Raw genomic sequence first — 13,452 nt, 5'->3', positions numbered from 1 at the left:
AGGTCTCCTGAGTTCCAGACTATCCACTAGGCCTCATTGCCTTCCCTTCATAACCCATAAAGATGCATTCCAGACTGGAAAGAACCCAAATCTGTGCTCACCTATCTGTTCAGCAATGCCTAACTCAGAGAGAACTACAAATCATGTTAATGATATTCTAAATGAAATAAATACAGAATCTCAGCCACATCTAAACTTTCCTCCTCCTTTATCACATTAAAACACAGGAGAAAAAAATCCTGTCTCCAAATGCAAATAACAAGAACTGGCGAGATCTAGTAGAGACAATGGAGTGTTGTCCAGAGCTAGTTACGTGCTGCAGTGCAGGCATACAAGGAAAGAGAGACTGGAAAAAGAAAATTACAAACTGAAACCGGCTCTGCAAATCCAAATTTATCATAGCTAGATTGGGCTGAAATGTCATGAGATCATCACAAGAGCATTAGTTCTCATACAACACATAACTTCCCATATTTCCTGTGTCAGGACCAGGCCTGCAATACTGTAAGACCCTAACAGTACTTTGGTGCTTTCACTCAGGAGATGCAGAGATCCTGAAAAGGACTGAAAGGAGAAAGATCAAAGTTTGAGATCTGGATGCAGATTCAGATTGTCCCTTCCTCAGATCTCCATGTTATCTACATGGTGAAATAAAACCCAAGTAACCACATTACAGGGCACAGTGCAGATCTGTGCTACTTTATTTCATAAACTGAGAAACATTCTTTGTGAACTGGACTAAAAAGAACCTACATCCAAAAGCAAAAGCCAGACAGCCTCTCCATAAAGGGCTTGTCTGCAGTAGAGCTTTGCACTGCAAGGTTTTAACCAATTTGTAAAGGCTAGTATGAACACTCCCCCAAGCCCTAAGGTAAATGACAAACTTTGTAGTCTGGAACAAACATGTAGGAAGTGTCCAGACTAGCTTTTACAAATGGATTAACTGCCGCAAAATAACTGTCAATCTGCTAATTTGAGCTCCAGTGCTGACATAAAAGCCAGAAGGTTTGCAATGCCGGGGGAGGGGAGGGTGTGATGTGTGCACATCTCGCCCGCCTCTTCCTTTTGTTCTTCTAGGGAAAAAGAAAAGTGATCACTGCTGTTCTCGTCAGGCTTCAGTGATTAATGAACGATTAGAGGAGGAATGTGACATAATTTGAACCAATTTGATACAGGAAGCTGCCTGCCATAAAACGCTATTGCTGAGTCCCATGAGATGGCTTCACTTTGTTGTCTAGTAAAAGCCAAATGCTACCTGCTGATTGCGTGTGTTTGACAGAGCCCACGTTCTGAGAACTAAGCCACGGAGGGCAAACTCCACATCTGCAGCTGAGAATTTTGGGCTGGAAGATTTAGACATGTACTTAATCGGAGTAATTTGTTTATTTTATATGAATTACGGAACAATTAATCTCTGGCTTCCTCTGTATTACCTCGATTAGAGCCTTACTCATCCCCATGGCAGTCCTCTGCTCCCAGGGCAGAATTAAGGACATTCCTTAGGGGAAGGAAATTGCTGGTTATCAAAGTGTTCCTAACATTCCATCAGACGCCTATGTGCACCTGGGGCTTTCACAGAGCTGAAGCTCAAGTGCTGTCCTCTCCTCACAGGGAGGTGTTTCCGGTGAGTACACGTCTCCCTCTCTCAGGCTGAAGACAACAAGTCAATTCCGGCCTCCTCGCTGGAGCCTATACAATCTGAGAAAGCGTTAACAGTCCTAGCGGCTTTGCAGGAAACTTCCCAGAGGGGCTCTCCATTTCTATGAATTATTTGCTTAGATGATTGGTTTTTAGAAGACCAGGCGTGACTCCCACTTGTCTCTAATCTCCAGTCGTCCAGAAGTAGCCTCACGATTGCCTTTCTGGGTTTACAAGAGAGCGGTATTGCATTCAGTCCTGCCCCAGCTCAGCACATGAATATGGGAATCAATTAATGATCCGCCTCTGCTGCCTCTGAACGGGGCTAATTATGCATGTTACTTTACAAGCTGCAACATATTAATTAATAAATGAAACATAATTAGCACCCATCGTCAACTCTTTTCACTGACACTGGTGCCAGTCCTGCATGCCTTGAGCATCCAGAACTCTTGTGGACTTTAATGGCCTCAGTGGGAGTTCTGAGTGCACAAGGCCTGCAGGACTGGCTCCACGAACTAGTTAATCTTCACAGTGCCCTTGTGCAGAAGGCAAGCCTCAATGTCTGCATTGGGCAAATGAGAGACAGCCTCAGCGGATGACTTGCTGTAGGTGTCAGAAATTCCTCCCTCTCCCACTAGGGCGTGGCCATGTTCCCCCTCCACTCACCCTCCCTGTCAAGTGAACACCACCACGACACAATGGTCTGATTTAACAAATGAACAGTGCAGAACAAAACTGCTGGCAGTCTCAGGATGGACAGCTCCAGAGACTGAGGGTTCGCTCCTGCTAGCAATCTAGCAAAGCACTTAAGCTAGTGCTTAACTTTAAGCATGTGAGTGGAGCCCCACTGGCTGCTGTTTCTTTTGGGAATGCAGCAGGCATCACTGGTACAAGCTTCCCTACACTGTCCTGGGTGCTTCAGCATTGACCTTCCGGGACGACCAACTTTGGGAGTGAGTTCTCCCTCTACATCTCCACTGGCACGGCCAAGGAAGGTACCAATGCTGACGGGATTACTTTGCGATGTGGTCACCTCTCTGTTTGAATCTGGACTGAGCCCCACTAAACAAACGTGAGGTGGTAGCAGCTTTCAGCTATACACAGCCAACCTGGGCTAGCTTTCAATGGGCAGCCTGCAGGTGAAAGGCTCTGTACACCAAGGGGTTAAGGCCCAGGTGTGGAAGATGTAGGTTCTCCTCCCCAGATTCGCTATGTGGCCTGAGGCAGGTCATTTAACCTCTCTGAGCCAAAATCTCCCTACCTGTAAAACGGGGCTAATGACGCTCGCCCCCTAGGATGTGGGGAGGTTTGTGAGGCATTGGGAGAACAGAGAAACAGCAGCACAAAGTGCGGTCATTAGAACCCGCAGACAAAGCCCCCTCGGCTTCCAGGAGGCCTGGCTGATGAAGTGCATTGGGACAGAACATAAGGAAACTTCCCCACCTCAGAGTGGGGCTTACAATAGAGGCAGATTATCACAGCTGGTTCCATGCCAACCTCTCCCCTAGTTCACTGAGTGAGAGGCTGAGCTCTGGCATGGCACCATCTGGTGCACAAAGCATGCATGGCACCAGTCCTGCTGATGACACAAGCAGGTTTTCCATTCAGGATGAAGAAAGGTTTGGCTCATCAGAACTCAAGGCCAGCACCCAGCTGGTGCACTGTCGCTGCCGGAGCCGGGCCCCGCTGGCATGAACCGGCGTGTTGCCGCTGCCGGAGCCGGGCCCCGCTGGCGTGAACCGGCGTGTTGCCGCTGCCGGAGCCGGGCCCCGCTGGTGTGAACCGGCGTGTTGCCGCTGCCGGAGCCGGGCCCCGCTGGCGTGAACCGGCGTGCTGCCGCTGCCGGAGCCGGGCCCACCCCAACAACTGCTAACGCCCTTCCAGGGACTTTAGTAACTACAGGAGAGAGAAGCCCAGGGAGTTTAGCTGGCACCTTCCTTAACAGCAAACGGGGGAAGAATATCCAGACAGGACATGGGCTGGCTCACCGACCCTCATCCCTACGGCCCAAGCAGGAGACGCAGAATGGCAGAGGGCCTTTGTAACTGGCTGCTGGTTCCTCTGGGGAGCAGAGAGGATGTGATGTCCAAAAGGAATCTCTGTCTGTAGTTTAACAAGTTTCTCAATAGAAATACAGACAAAGCAGCATGATTAGGTAATAGCTCTGCCTGGTAAAGGGTGTAATTCAGCCAGGAGAGCCTCATATGCTGTGAAATGATAGCGACAGCTTTCCCTCCAGTGCAAATTCACAGGCTCGGGGCTAGTTCCACACGGGGCATTTAGGCTCAGCGTTGCAATGGCTAACGTTAGGTGCCCTGCTCCCCCATGGAACCTCCAGCCCTGAGGCAGGCGCTCCGACTCCCTGTGCAATGCACGGGCTGCCTAGGAAAGCAATTGTGAGTGTGGAGCAGGAAATGTCCCGGGCAGGGGTGTGGCCTATGCCCCTCCCCTCAAAGGTAGTAAGGCACCCCTCCCTGCTGGGAGTCAGCCACGGCCCCTCTCCTGGAATGAGGCCCGTCAGCCCATTCTCGCTACAGACCAGCAAGGTGGCGCTGCTGCTGCCCCCCATCTGGCAGCCCAGTGGTTCGTGCACTCAGCTGGGAAGTGGGAGCTCAGCTCTGAACCAGACAGAGTGAGGATTTGAACTTCAGCCTCACACATCCCAGGTGAGTGCTCTAATCACAGCTCTACTGAGTACAAGGGACCCACCCGCTCCTTGGCTGCTTTTTGTGTGGAGACCAGTTCTCTATGTGCTCTTAGACAGCCTGAGGATGCATATTGGATCGGGCCCGTGGGAATCTTGAATACTGCGTGCAGATGTGGTCGCCCCATCTCAAAAAAGATATACTGGAATTGGAAAAGGTTCAGAAAAGGGCAACAAAAATGATTAGGAGTATGGAAGAGCTGCCATATGAGAAGAGATTAATAAGACTGGGACTTTTCAGCTTGGAAAAGACGACTAAGGGGGGATATGATAGAGGTTTATAAAATCATGAGTGGTGTGAAGAAAGTAAATAAGGAAGTGTTATTCACCCCTTTGCATAAGAATCAGTAGTTACCCAATGAAATTAAAAGGCAGCAGGTTTAAAACAAACAGAAGGAAGTACTTCTTCACACAATGCACAATCAAGCTGTGGAACTCATTGCCAGGAGATGTTGTGAAGGACAAAAGTATAATTAGGTTGAACATATCTAATTTTTTTTTTTTTTTTTTATGGAGGATAGGTCCATCAATGGCTATTAGCCAAGATGGTCAGGGACACCCCCACCCCCATTCTCTGGGTGTCAATAAACCTCTGACTGCCAGAAGCTGGGAATGGGAGACAGGGGATGGATCACTTGATAACTGCCCTGTTCTGTTCATTCCCTCTGAAGCACCTGGCACCAGCCGCTGTTGGAAGACAGGATACTGGGCTGGACGGACTATTGGTCTGACCCAGTATGGTCGTTCTTATGAGGTGCCTAAATCACGTTGTGATATAGCCCTAAGTTTACCCCCGTGGGCAATTTGCACCAGCATCCTCCCACTGGAGGTTTCACCAAATGGGAGATGTTCTCTCTTATGCTGGGGCTCCATGCAGACCTCCCGGGGAGGCTGCGAGATACACACAATACACACATCTCCTGGCCATTCTGGATCACTCACTTCTGGGGCGGTGCCGGCCAACTGTTCCCAGCCCCTGAAGGGAAAGTGGGAGGTTTCAGGTGCTTTGCTCTCCCATCCTGCAGGACTGGGCTGGTGTAGCCCAGGGCCGAAGCGCTGTACTAGGAGAGGGTAGAGAGCCAGTGGGAGTCACTGTTTAGCTGGGAGAGTGCGGGAGAGGGGGTGAGTAACTGAGAGCAGCTGGCACCCAGCTGATTCTTAACACATATTTCAAAATGTAATTCCCGTTCAAACCACACATGGCTGTCTACATTGCTTCAGGTGGCTCCTGCCCCACTGGGACGCTCCAGAAGATGCCTTGCTGTGCCTGGCAGTCACTGCGGGGCCCTGCTGCCGCATGAAAGAGGCTTAGAAAGGCTCTGGCTGCAATCTGCAGCAGCTTGTGCTGAGGCATCAGAGCAGAGCTGGAGGTGGACAGCGAGATTCCCATGGGGCCTGAGCCACGTGGGGCACTCAGCACGCTCCTGGCAAGTCACACATTCGGATAGGTGAGGCTAGTTTCAGTCTTAGGGCTAGTCTACACTGGCAACACTAAAGCGCTGCCGTGGCAAGCGTGCCTTGTGTGGGCATGGTGCAGGGCTGGGAGAGAGCTCTCCCAGCGCTCTAAAAAAACCCACCTCCACAAGGGGCGTAACTACCCCTGAGCCAGAAAGTTGCAGCACTGTCAATTGCCCGTGTAGACAAGCCTGGAGTGACAGACAGTCTCGTAGTGATCTGGGGTGTCTGGATGGCACAGCCCGCTCAGCACTGCGGCTGCCGAAGCTTTATACCCTTCACACACACGGCTTCTGCAGCCTGCCCTGAAAATCACATGAGGCTCAAGCCAAGCGAGCTCCTTCCGTGTAAGTCTGTGCACAAAACCCAATGAACAATTGCCCACCTTTCTGGGGGTCCTTCAAACTGGCGCCCATATGCTCCACCGCACGCTCAATCTCTTGGCTGTCGCAGACATTCAGCTGGATAGTTCGCATTCGCTCACTCTTCATATTGTCCAGCTCTTGAGAACCTGCTGCTCCTTGGTCCTAGGTAGAGGAAAGAAATCGGTTTACGTCTCTTCGGGACTCGGGTGAGGTTTGTGCAAGAAGAAAAGGGCCAAATACAAGGCAGCCGCTCAAAGAAAACCATGAGAGTTCAGTGGGTGGATACCGGATGGCTGGCTTGCCCCCGCAGCTCTGGCCTGGAGGGGAAAGCTCTTTCCATAAGGAGGGGGTTGCTCCCCCTGGACGAATATCCCTCCGGGAGACCCTCCCCTGACCTTTTAGCCCTGGCTGCTGAGTTCCCCACTGAATCTGCTTTGAAGAACTGCTCCTTTCTGAGGGAGAGAATGTGAAACGTTACTTCCACATGACTCAGGCTTATGGGGCTTGGGTAATGCCCCACACTGAGAGCGAAGGGGGGCTGGGTTCCCCCTTCTTTGGGCAAGTAACTCAGCTGGGTTTGAGACTTGCTCTTTAGGACTCACGTTCGGCTGGGATACGATAACATATCGTGTGCAGAGAATCACACAGCAGCGAGAGTGGCTGTATGCTTAGCACAAACCCCAGTCCTTAATCGCAGAATCAGGGCTGGAAGGACACTGGGGCATCTAGTCCAGCCCCTCATAATGTGTGGGCGTCTCTGCACCCTTCTTTCCTACAAGGCACTGGCTGTCCTTGGTTCCCACTCGCAGCTCCTACTCCTGCAGAGGTGAACATGAGGATCAGAGGTGCTTGTGGCCCTGCTACTGCTCAGGATGGTGCCTCGAGGCCAAAGAACCTGGCTGTCCCCTCTCTATTGGCAATTTCCCCAGAACAGAGCCTCTTCCACCATCCTGCTGTCACTCTCCCCATGGCCGGCTCCTGATCACTCCCTCTCTCTGTTCCTATCTCCCCTCCTTGGCACCTTTCTTCTCAGCTGAACATGCCCAATCCCCTCAGTGGGTCCTTTCAGGATTTACACCCTAACCCCTTCACCATCTTTACTGCCCTTCTCTCCAGCTGATCCAGGCCATCCGGCAGCAGGACACTCCAAACTGATTACACTGCTCCAGAGATCACCCATGGACACATCCCCTTGGCTGCATTTACTCTCACTCCATCCTTTTATTACACACCTCTTTCCCGGCCAGCACGCTCTCATTGATATGTCTGCTCCGAGCAGTTCCCCCCAGCTGTGTGGAAATGTGGGCTGTGTTCACGGATCCACCTGGACTCTCATTCGGTCACGTTTTACACCATATTCTAAGCTCTCTCTGCTCTTGCCTCCTGGCCCCCAGCACACGCGACAGCTCCTCCCTCTCCACATGGCGTCAGCAGCATGGTTTGGACCTGATGCTGAGAGGTGGCCGTGAGTTTCATAGGCTCATCACTTCTCAGGACCGGGCCCTTGACTGGCAAGAGAGCACTAGCTACTGGACAGCCCTGGCCATTGTACAGATCCCTTGGTGACGATGGTGAAAGTCTGGCTTGAAAAAGCCTCATGTGTCCTCTCCTCATTGCGAGAAACTCCTTCCATCGGTGTAGGCTGTGTCTACGCTACGGGGCTATGCCGACATAGCAATGCTGATAGTCTTCATAGTACGAACATACCCTCAGTCTACCTTTCCCTTAGCTCAGAGCCCACACAACCAGAAGGCAGATCCTCCCATCTGTCCAATCCCAACATCTCACGGTCATGGCAGAATGATGGCCACTGATCTCTAAGTCCCTGCACTTCAGCTTCGTCCAAGGATTCTCCTGAAGGCTCCTCCTTTCTCAGGCCTCATCTGCTCTGGTTCCTGGTAGGATTTCTCTGGAGTTCATTAACTCACATCTCCGATGTCTTGTCTATTCTCTTCTCCATCTTTCCTTGGATTGCCTCTCTTGTTCTAGTGTGGGCTGTGTTAGTAGGGATTAGTATTTGCCCTTACAAGAAGGCATCATGTGCTCGAGTCACACAGAAACATTTAGCAGAGATGCGTATGAAAATGTAGCACTTTCAGACCCGTGCGTGGCTTTTTGGGTTGCTTGTTTTGATTGTGATTGAAAAGACAGCTTAGTGCAGACATTGGTTGCTTGCTCAAACACAGGGTGGTGCTGAGGTCCGTGTGTAGCCAAAAAGGTCAAACAACGCACGAATGGCACATCTAGAGATGCCAGGAAGAAGTCACAAATTCAAGCATGCAAACTCCTCAGAATCAGAAGACAGGGCCAGAGGAAGTAAGAGAGGACAAGAACAAAAAATAGCCCTCCCTGCCCCCATGGCAAATCTTGGAAAAGCTGGGAAATCAACTTCCAGAGAAGAAAATCCTGCTAAATGACACTCTGATGTATAAGCTTTCATGGGTAAAAAACCTCCACTGAAGAAGTTTTTTACCCACGAAAGCTTATGCCCAAATAAATCTGTTAGTCTTTAAGGTGCCACCGGTCTCCTCGTTGTTTTAATCTTTAGCTCTGCCACAGACTACACTGACAGACCATAACATTAATCTTTTATTGCAAAAGCTCAGTAGAAATACTCAGAAAAAGAATGGCCACTGTTCTGTCCCTCAGGTAGTTTTAAAACAAGCAACAGTTTCCACGGACCTACAGTACTGTGTGTTCTTTTGCTGCAGAGCCAGCAGAGGGAGCCTGAGTTAATAAATAAACCCCTTTGCCAGAGCTGCACTACCACAATTGACAGAGATGCTGAAAAACAAATTGCCTTCATTTGAAACAATGCAGAAGAAAAAAAATTATACAATTTAAAAAATGAATGGAAAGGCAAAAATGAGGGAATTATATTAAAAACATTTTAAAAGTACCTGGCAGTGTCTCTTTGAAGCAAATAATTAGGACATGGGCATTGTTACACTTGACACAGGCTTTAAAATAGGCAAACCACTCTTTGGCATCCTACTGAGAACAAAGTGTGTTCCCACAGAAACTGGCTGGCTTAGCTGCCATCCACCCAAGGGAACCATTCCAGGGCCTCACGCTGACACAGTGGTCTGAATTCTAGCCTGTCTTACACCCCATTGAAACCCTCACTGTAATAAGCAGGGAAATCAGGACAGAATTTGGCTAGGATACCTAGGAACTGCCTTCACTTGCATCAGTGCTACTGCTTTCCCTGGAGTCGCTCCTGATTTACACTGGCGATTATCTGTACTTCTGACTCTGGAAAACGGTGCATGTGCCATCTAGTCACCAGCGGGTCGGGGGGTGGGTGCACTAATATATTAGTCAAAATACGCTTTAAATAAATAGGCTTTATCGGAAGATTAGGTCCAAAGACCCAACCCGGAATTGACTCCAACATTCTGATTCCAGATGGTCCCAAGTCACTGTGTCCAGATTTTAGGTTCTGGCCCATTTTTAAATTGGGTCAGAGCCACGACATTTGGATCTGAATTCAGATGTGTAATTCCCCCAAATCTCAGGATGGGTAGATCTGGGGTTCTGGTCTAGGCCCATCTCCAATTCTCATGGAAGTGAAACAAATGCTTGTGTCATTTCCTGGTGTGACACCCACTGATAGGAAATTGTGCAGTGTGTTACAGTGCACGTGCGTTAGATGAAGGACCAAGCTCTCTTATTTCCCTACCTTAAACAGGCAGCCAGCATAGACAATGAAGCCTTTGGAGTGCAGGTGTTTGGCTAAAGAGAACCCGAATCCTGAGTCACAGCCAGTAATGAGCACAGCTTTGCTGCCAATCTGTAAAACGAGACAAAATAAAACATATTGAAAGAGAGTGTTTGAAACAAGTGAATTGCAGAGCAGGAACAAAACCCGTATATGAGCTTAGAGGCATCCTCTCCCAGGGACGTCCTCTCAACTGCAGGCCAGTTGGTGGAATCTGGCACATCCCAAAGGCACCAAACATTAGCTCTTCACAAGTATCTGTGAGAGGCAGGGATTAATGATGACCAGGAGAATGGCTCAGCATCCAATGGTGATGGGCTCTAGCAGAACAGAGACCAGGCAAGCCCTACAGCAGTTCACATACACCTAGAAATAACGCCTGAAAATACAATAAATAGCTACCAACAAAGCTCAGATGTTCTCCAAACCTGGAACTGCCCTGCTGTATTCAGGGTTAGCTGAATCGGGCAGGAATGAATAAATGCAATATGCAAACAAGAACTTACGGGGGAGAAATATGTCAATGTGATTAAAGAAAGATTGCAGTTTAATCCTACTCACTGCTTGTTTCCTGTGGCCACCCTATAACACACAAACCCTCTGGTTACAATCTCATCAGATCTCATAAGCTAAGCAGAATCTGACTGGTTTAATATTTGGATGGGAAACCAGTTGGTTAATGTAAGATAGTATTTTTTGCCTAGCTATTTTTCACTATGAAGGTCAAAAAGGGGAGGTTAATATTCACTTCTCCTCCTAAGAACATTGAATGGCTGGAGGTCAGTGGTGGAGGATGTTCAAATCCCTATAAGTGGTGTGTGAAGTGCTCTGACATCCTTTAGGAGCAAAGCAATTGACTCCGCCATTTTCATTAGATACCGGCCCAGGCCACTATGTCCAGGTTTGACGTGCTGGCCCAATTTGCGTCAGGCATGACACATAGAGAGGATGCTGCTATTGGTACCATTTGTGAAGAACCATTTACCGTGGCCTCTGTCCAAAACTAGACACTTGGCTTCCCCCAGGGCACACTGGGGCTGAGTGACGATGACATTAGCTAGTCCGACCAAACTCTCCCCAAGGGTCCGTTAGTCACTCGGGGTTGGAGCAGCATCTGTGATTAATGCGGTCAGGGATTATTGTAATGTCAGGCCTGTGCCACGTGCAAGGGCAGGAGGGTCCAAGCAGCTTTCCCTTCCCTATGCCTGGCCACAAGCGTACTGGGGAGCACGGCCCGTCTGGTGCTCCAGCACGCAGGCACTAGCTGTCAGGAAGGAGATGAGGAGGGATGGGGCCATGTCCCTGATCAGCTAACAGTCTATTTGTGTACCGAGGGGGGGGAGCACACGGTGCCTTCACTGAAGTGTGTGCGGGGGAGGGGGGTACTGCTCAGCCAGCGCACCCCAGTGATTCTCAGGAGGCATTTGGGCAGGCTGATCTATCTGTGGTCATGAGGACTCCAGCTGGGGCATGGCTGCCCCCCACCCAGGGCACAGGGCAGAATCTGACCCTTAATTAACGGTAATTTACAGCGATACAAATAATTGCGCCTGGTACTATGGCCATGGAGATCTTCTGTCAGAAAGCATGTTTTAAACACGGGCTCGTGGTGAGCGTTTGGGAGGCGCATTGTGCACATGGAAAAATGCTACTTGGCATTTTGCATGGCGCTTTCATCCAAAGTGCTTCACATACCACAACGCTCCCAGTCCCTGAAATCCACACACCGGGGCACCCAGCACCCTAGGAAGGTGGAACTGTAACCAAGGTCCCATGACCAGAGCGTGTGAGTGACGCACAATCCTTGAAGTGCTGTATCCTCAGCACAAGTGCTATTATTCCCCAAAATCAGTGGGCTCAGTACTGGAGTAACTGGGTCTGTGTTAGACAGGAGGTCAGACTAACTGATCTAATGGTGCTGTCTGGCCTTAAAATCAAGGAATGAATTTCACATATAGGGATGTGAGAGACTAAGAGACTTGCCCAAGGTCACCTAGGAAGCATGGAGCAGAGCAGAGAACTGAACCCAGGTCTTCTGAGTCCCAGGCTAGCACCCTAACCACTGGGAAATGTGTCCTCTGATGCACACAGCTGTAAACCCCTGTTCTTCCTCAAAGTGCCACGGAACATATTGTGGAGCTACACCAATTTCCTCCAGCAAAGAATTCTACCCCTAACATCCACTCACAGGGGGCAGGACTATTGTATACAAGGTATCGCAATGCAACTGTATAAACTTCCTTAGAGAGGAGCTTTCCAACCGGTAAGTGAGTTCCTAATATAGTAGAAAAAACACTGGTCTGGGTGTTCAGTTCCACCATTAACAGCACGTGCTCTTCTCCGTTAATGGACGCTACACACTAGGAAAGAATGTGGAATATGCTAGAGAGGTCCAACACTGGCTCTGTAGTGCAGTTCAGCGAGGAGAATTTTGTCACAAGGTTTCTATCTTTGTGTTAAAAATCCTAGCTCGTCAGAGACAGCTGTTTTAAAGTGCTGTCACACTCACCTGATCTATTTCACTTGCATAAAAACGTCTGCCACTTGGTGTCAAGAAAGGAAAGCAAAATCCTTGCACAGGCCTGCAGGAGAAAAGAGAACAGTCAGGCACAGAATCTCTCTCCCAGCCACCGACCTTGAAACCTAGGCAAGAGCCACAAAGAGGTAATTTAGTTTTGCTCCTGTCTATGGCATAGGATGTAATCTGAGAACAGAGGGCTTGGTCTGCAAATCTCCCTATATGTATTTTTCTCCATTGTATCAAGCATTTTTTCCTCAAAAATCTTGATCTATTCCCAGTAGCTGAAGCTGCCAGGATACTAGTAAGCCTTATAAAACAGTCACTAATCTAACGCACATGGATACACCCAAACATGAAATGGACAGTCCAACATTTTGAGGTTCTGACAGCAGCACTACTTAGTGTTCAATACCCAGAAAGCAGGTTTGGTGGCAATCATTCCACAATCCAATAAAACTCACTATTAGGAGCAACAGAGGGTCCTGTGGCACCTTTGAGACTAACAGAAGTACTGGGAGCATAAGCTTTCGTGGGTCAGAACCCCACTTCTTCAGATGCAAGCCCTCTTTACAGATTCAGACTAACACGGCTACCCCTCTGATACTTGTCACTATTAGGAGACAGTCTCTGATATTCAGCTTAAATTTTCCTTTACTCAGTTCTACCTCATTACCCTTAATTACAGCCTCTCCCATCCCCTAAATAACACCTTTCTTGCCCTGGAGTCTGCTCCAATCAGACGCTCTTATGCAGTTCTCACATCCCTCTTAATAATTGTTTAACTAAGAGCTTGTGTGGCTTTGAGCCATGCCTGCCATACAGGTTACAATCCCCTCTGTACAGTTTATCTCCAGACATGTTGCATTCCCAAATGCAGGGTGGCATGGAAGAGATGGTGCTTCCCACGGAACGAGCAGCTCTTAGGAAAGCTGTGTGACTGGCAGCAACTCACTTGCTTAGCTCTTCCCTCAGCTTGCAAAGATCGTTTAAAGCCAGGGCTATCAGACCATCCATGAGAGCAATCCAAATTCCTTCCCCAGGCAAT

The 13,452-nt window shown here is 49.2% G+C and overlaps 1 protein-coding gene across 3 annotated transcripts in view; it reads right to left on the bottom strand.

Moving 5' to 3' along the window:
- DLG1 (discs large MAGUK scaffold protein 1) overlaps positions 1-13,452 on the bottom strand; it is a 498,578-nt gene that overhangs the window by 458,679 nt on the left and 26,447 nt on the right. For 2 of the 3 annotated variants that reach the window (XM_054039243.1, XM_054039244.1), the window contains exons 3-5: positions 12,396-12,468; positions 9,848-9,958; positions 6,186-6,327 (exon numbers count right to left, since the gene is read on the bottom strand). In XM_054039243.1, the coding sequence (XP_053895218.1) occupies positions 6,186-6,327; positions 9,848-9,958; positions 12,396-12,468 (326 nt within the window). Of the gene's footprint in view, positions 1-4,456; positions 4,489-6,175; positions 6,328-9,847; positions 9,959-12,395; positions 12,469-13,452 lie in introns of all 3 variants that reach the window. The other variant, XM_054039246.1, reaches the window with a different exon arrangement.

Source organism: Malaclemys terrapin, chromosome 9, assembly GCF_027887155.1.
Source record: "Malaclemys terrapin pileata isolate rMalTer1 chromosome 9, rMalTer1.hap1, whole genome shotgun sequence".
NCBI lineage: Eukaryota > Metazoa > Chordata > Testudines > Emydidae > Malaclemys > Malaclemys terrapin.
The sequence above is the reverse complement of the archived record's forward strand: the minus strand, read 5'-3'. Positions and strand labels throughout refer to the sequence as shown.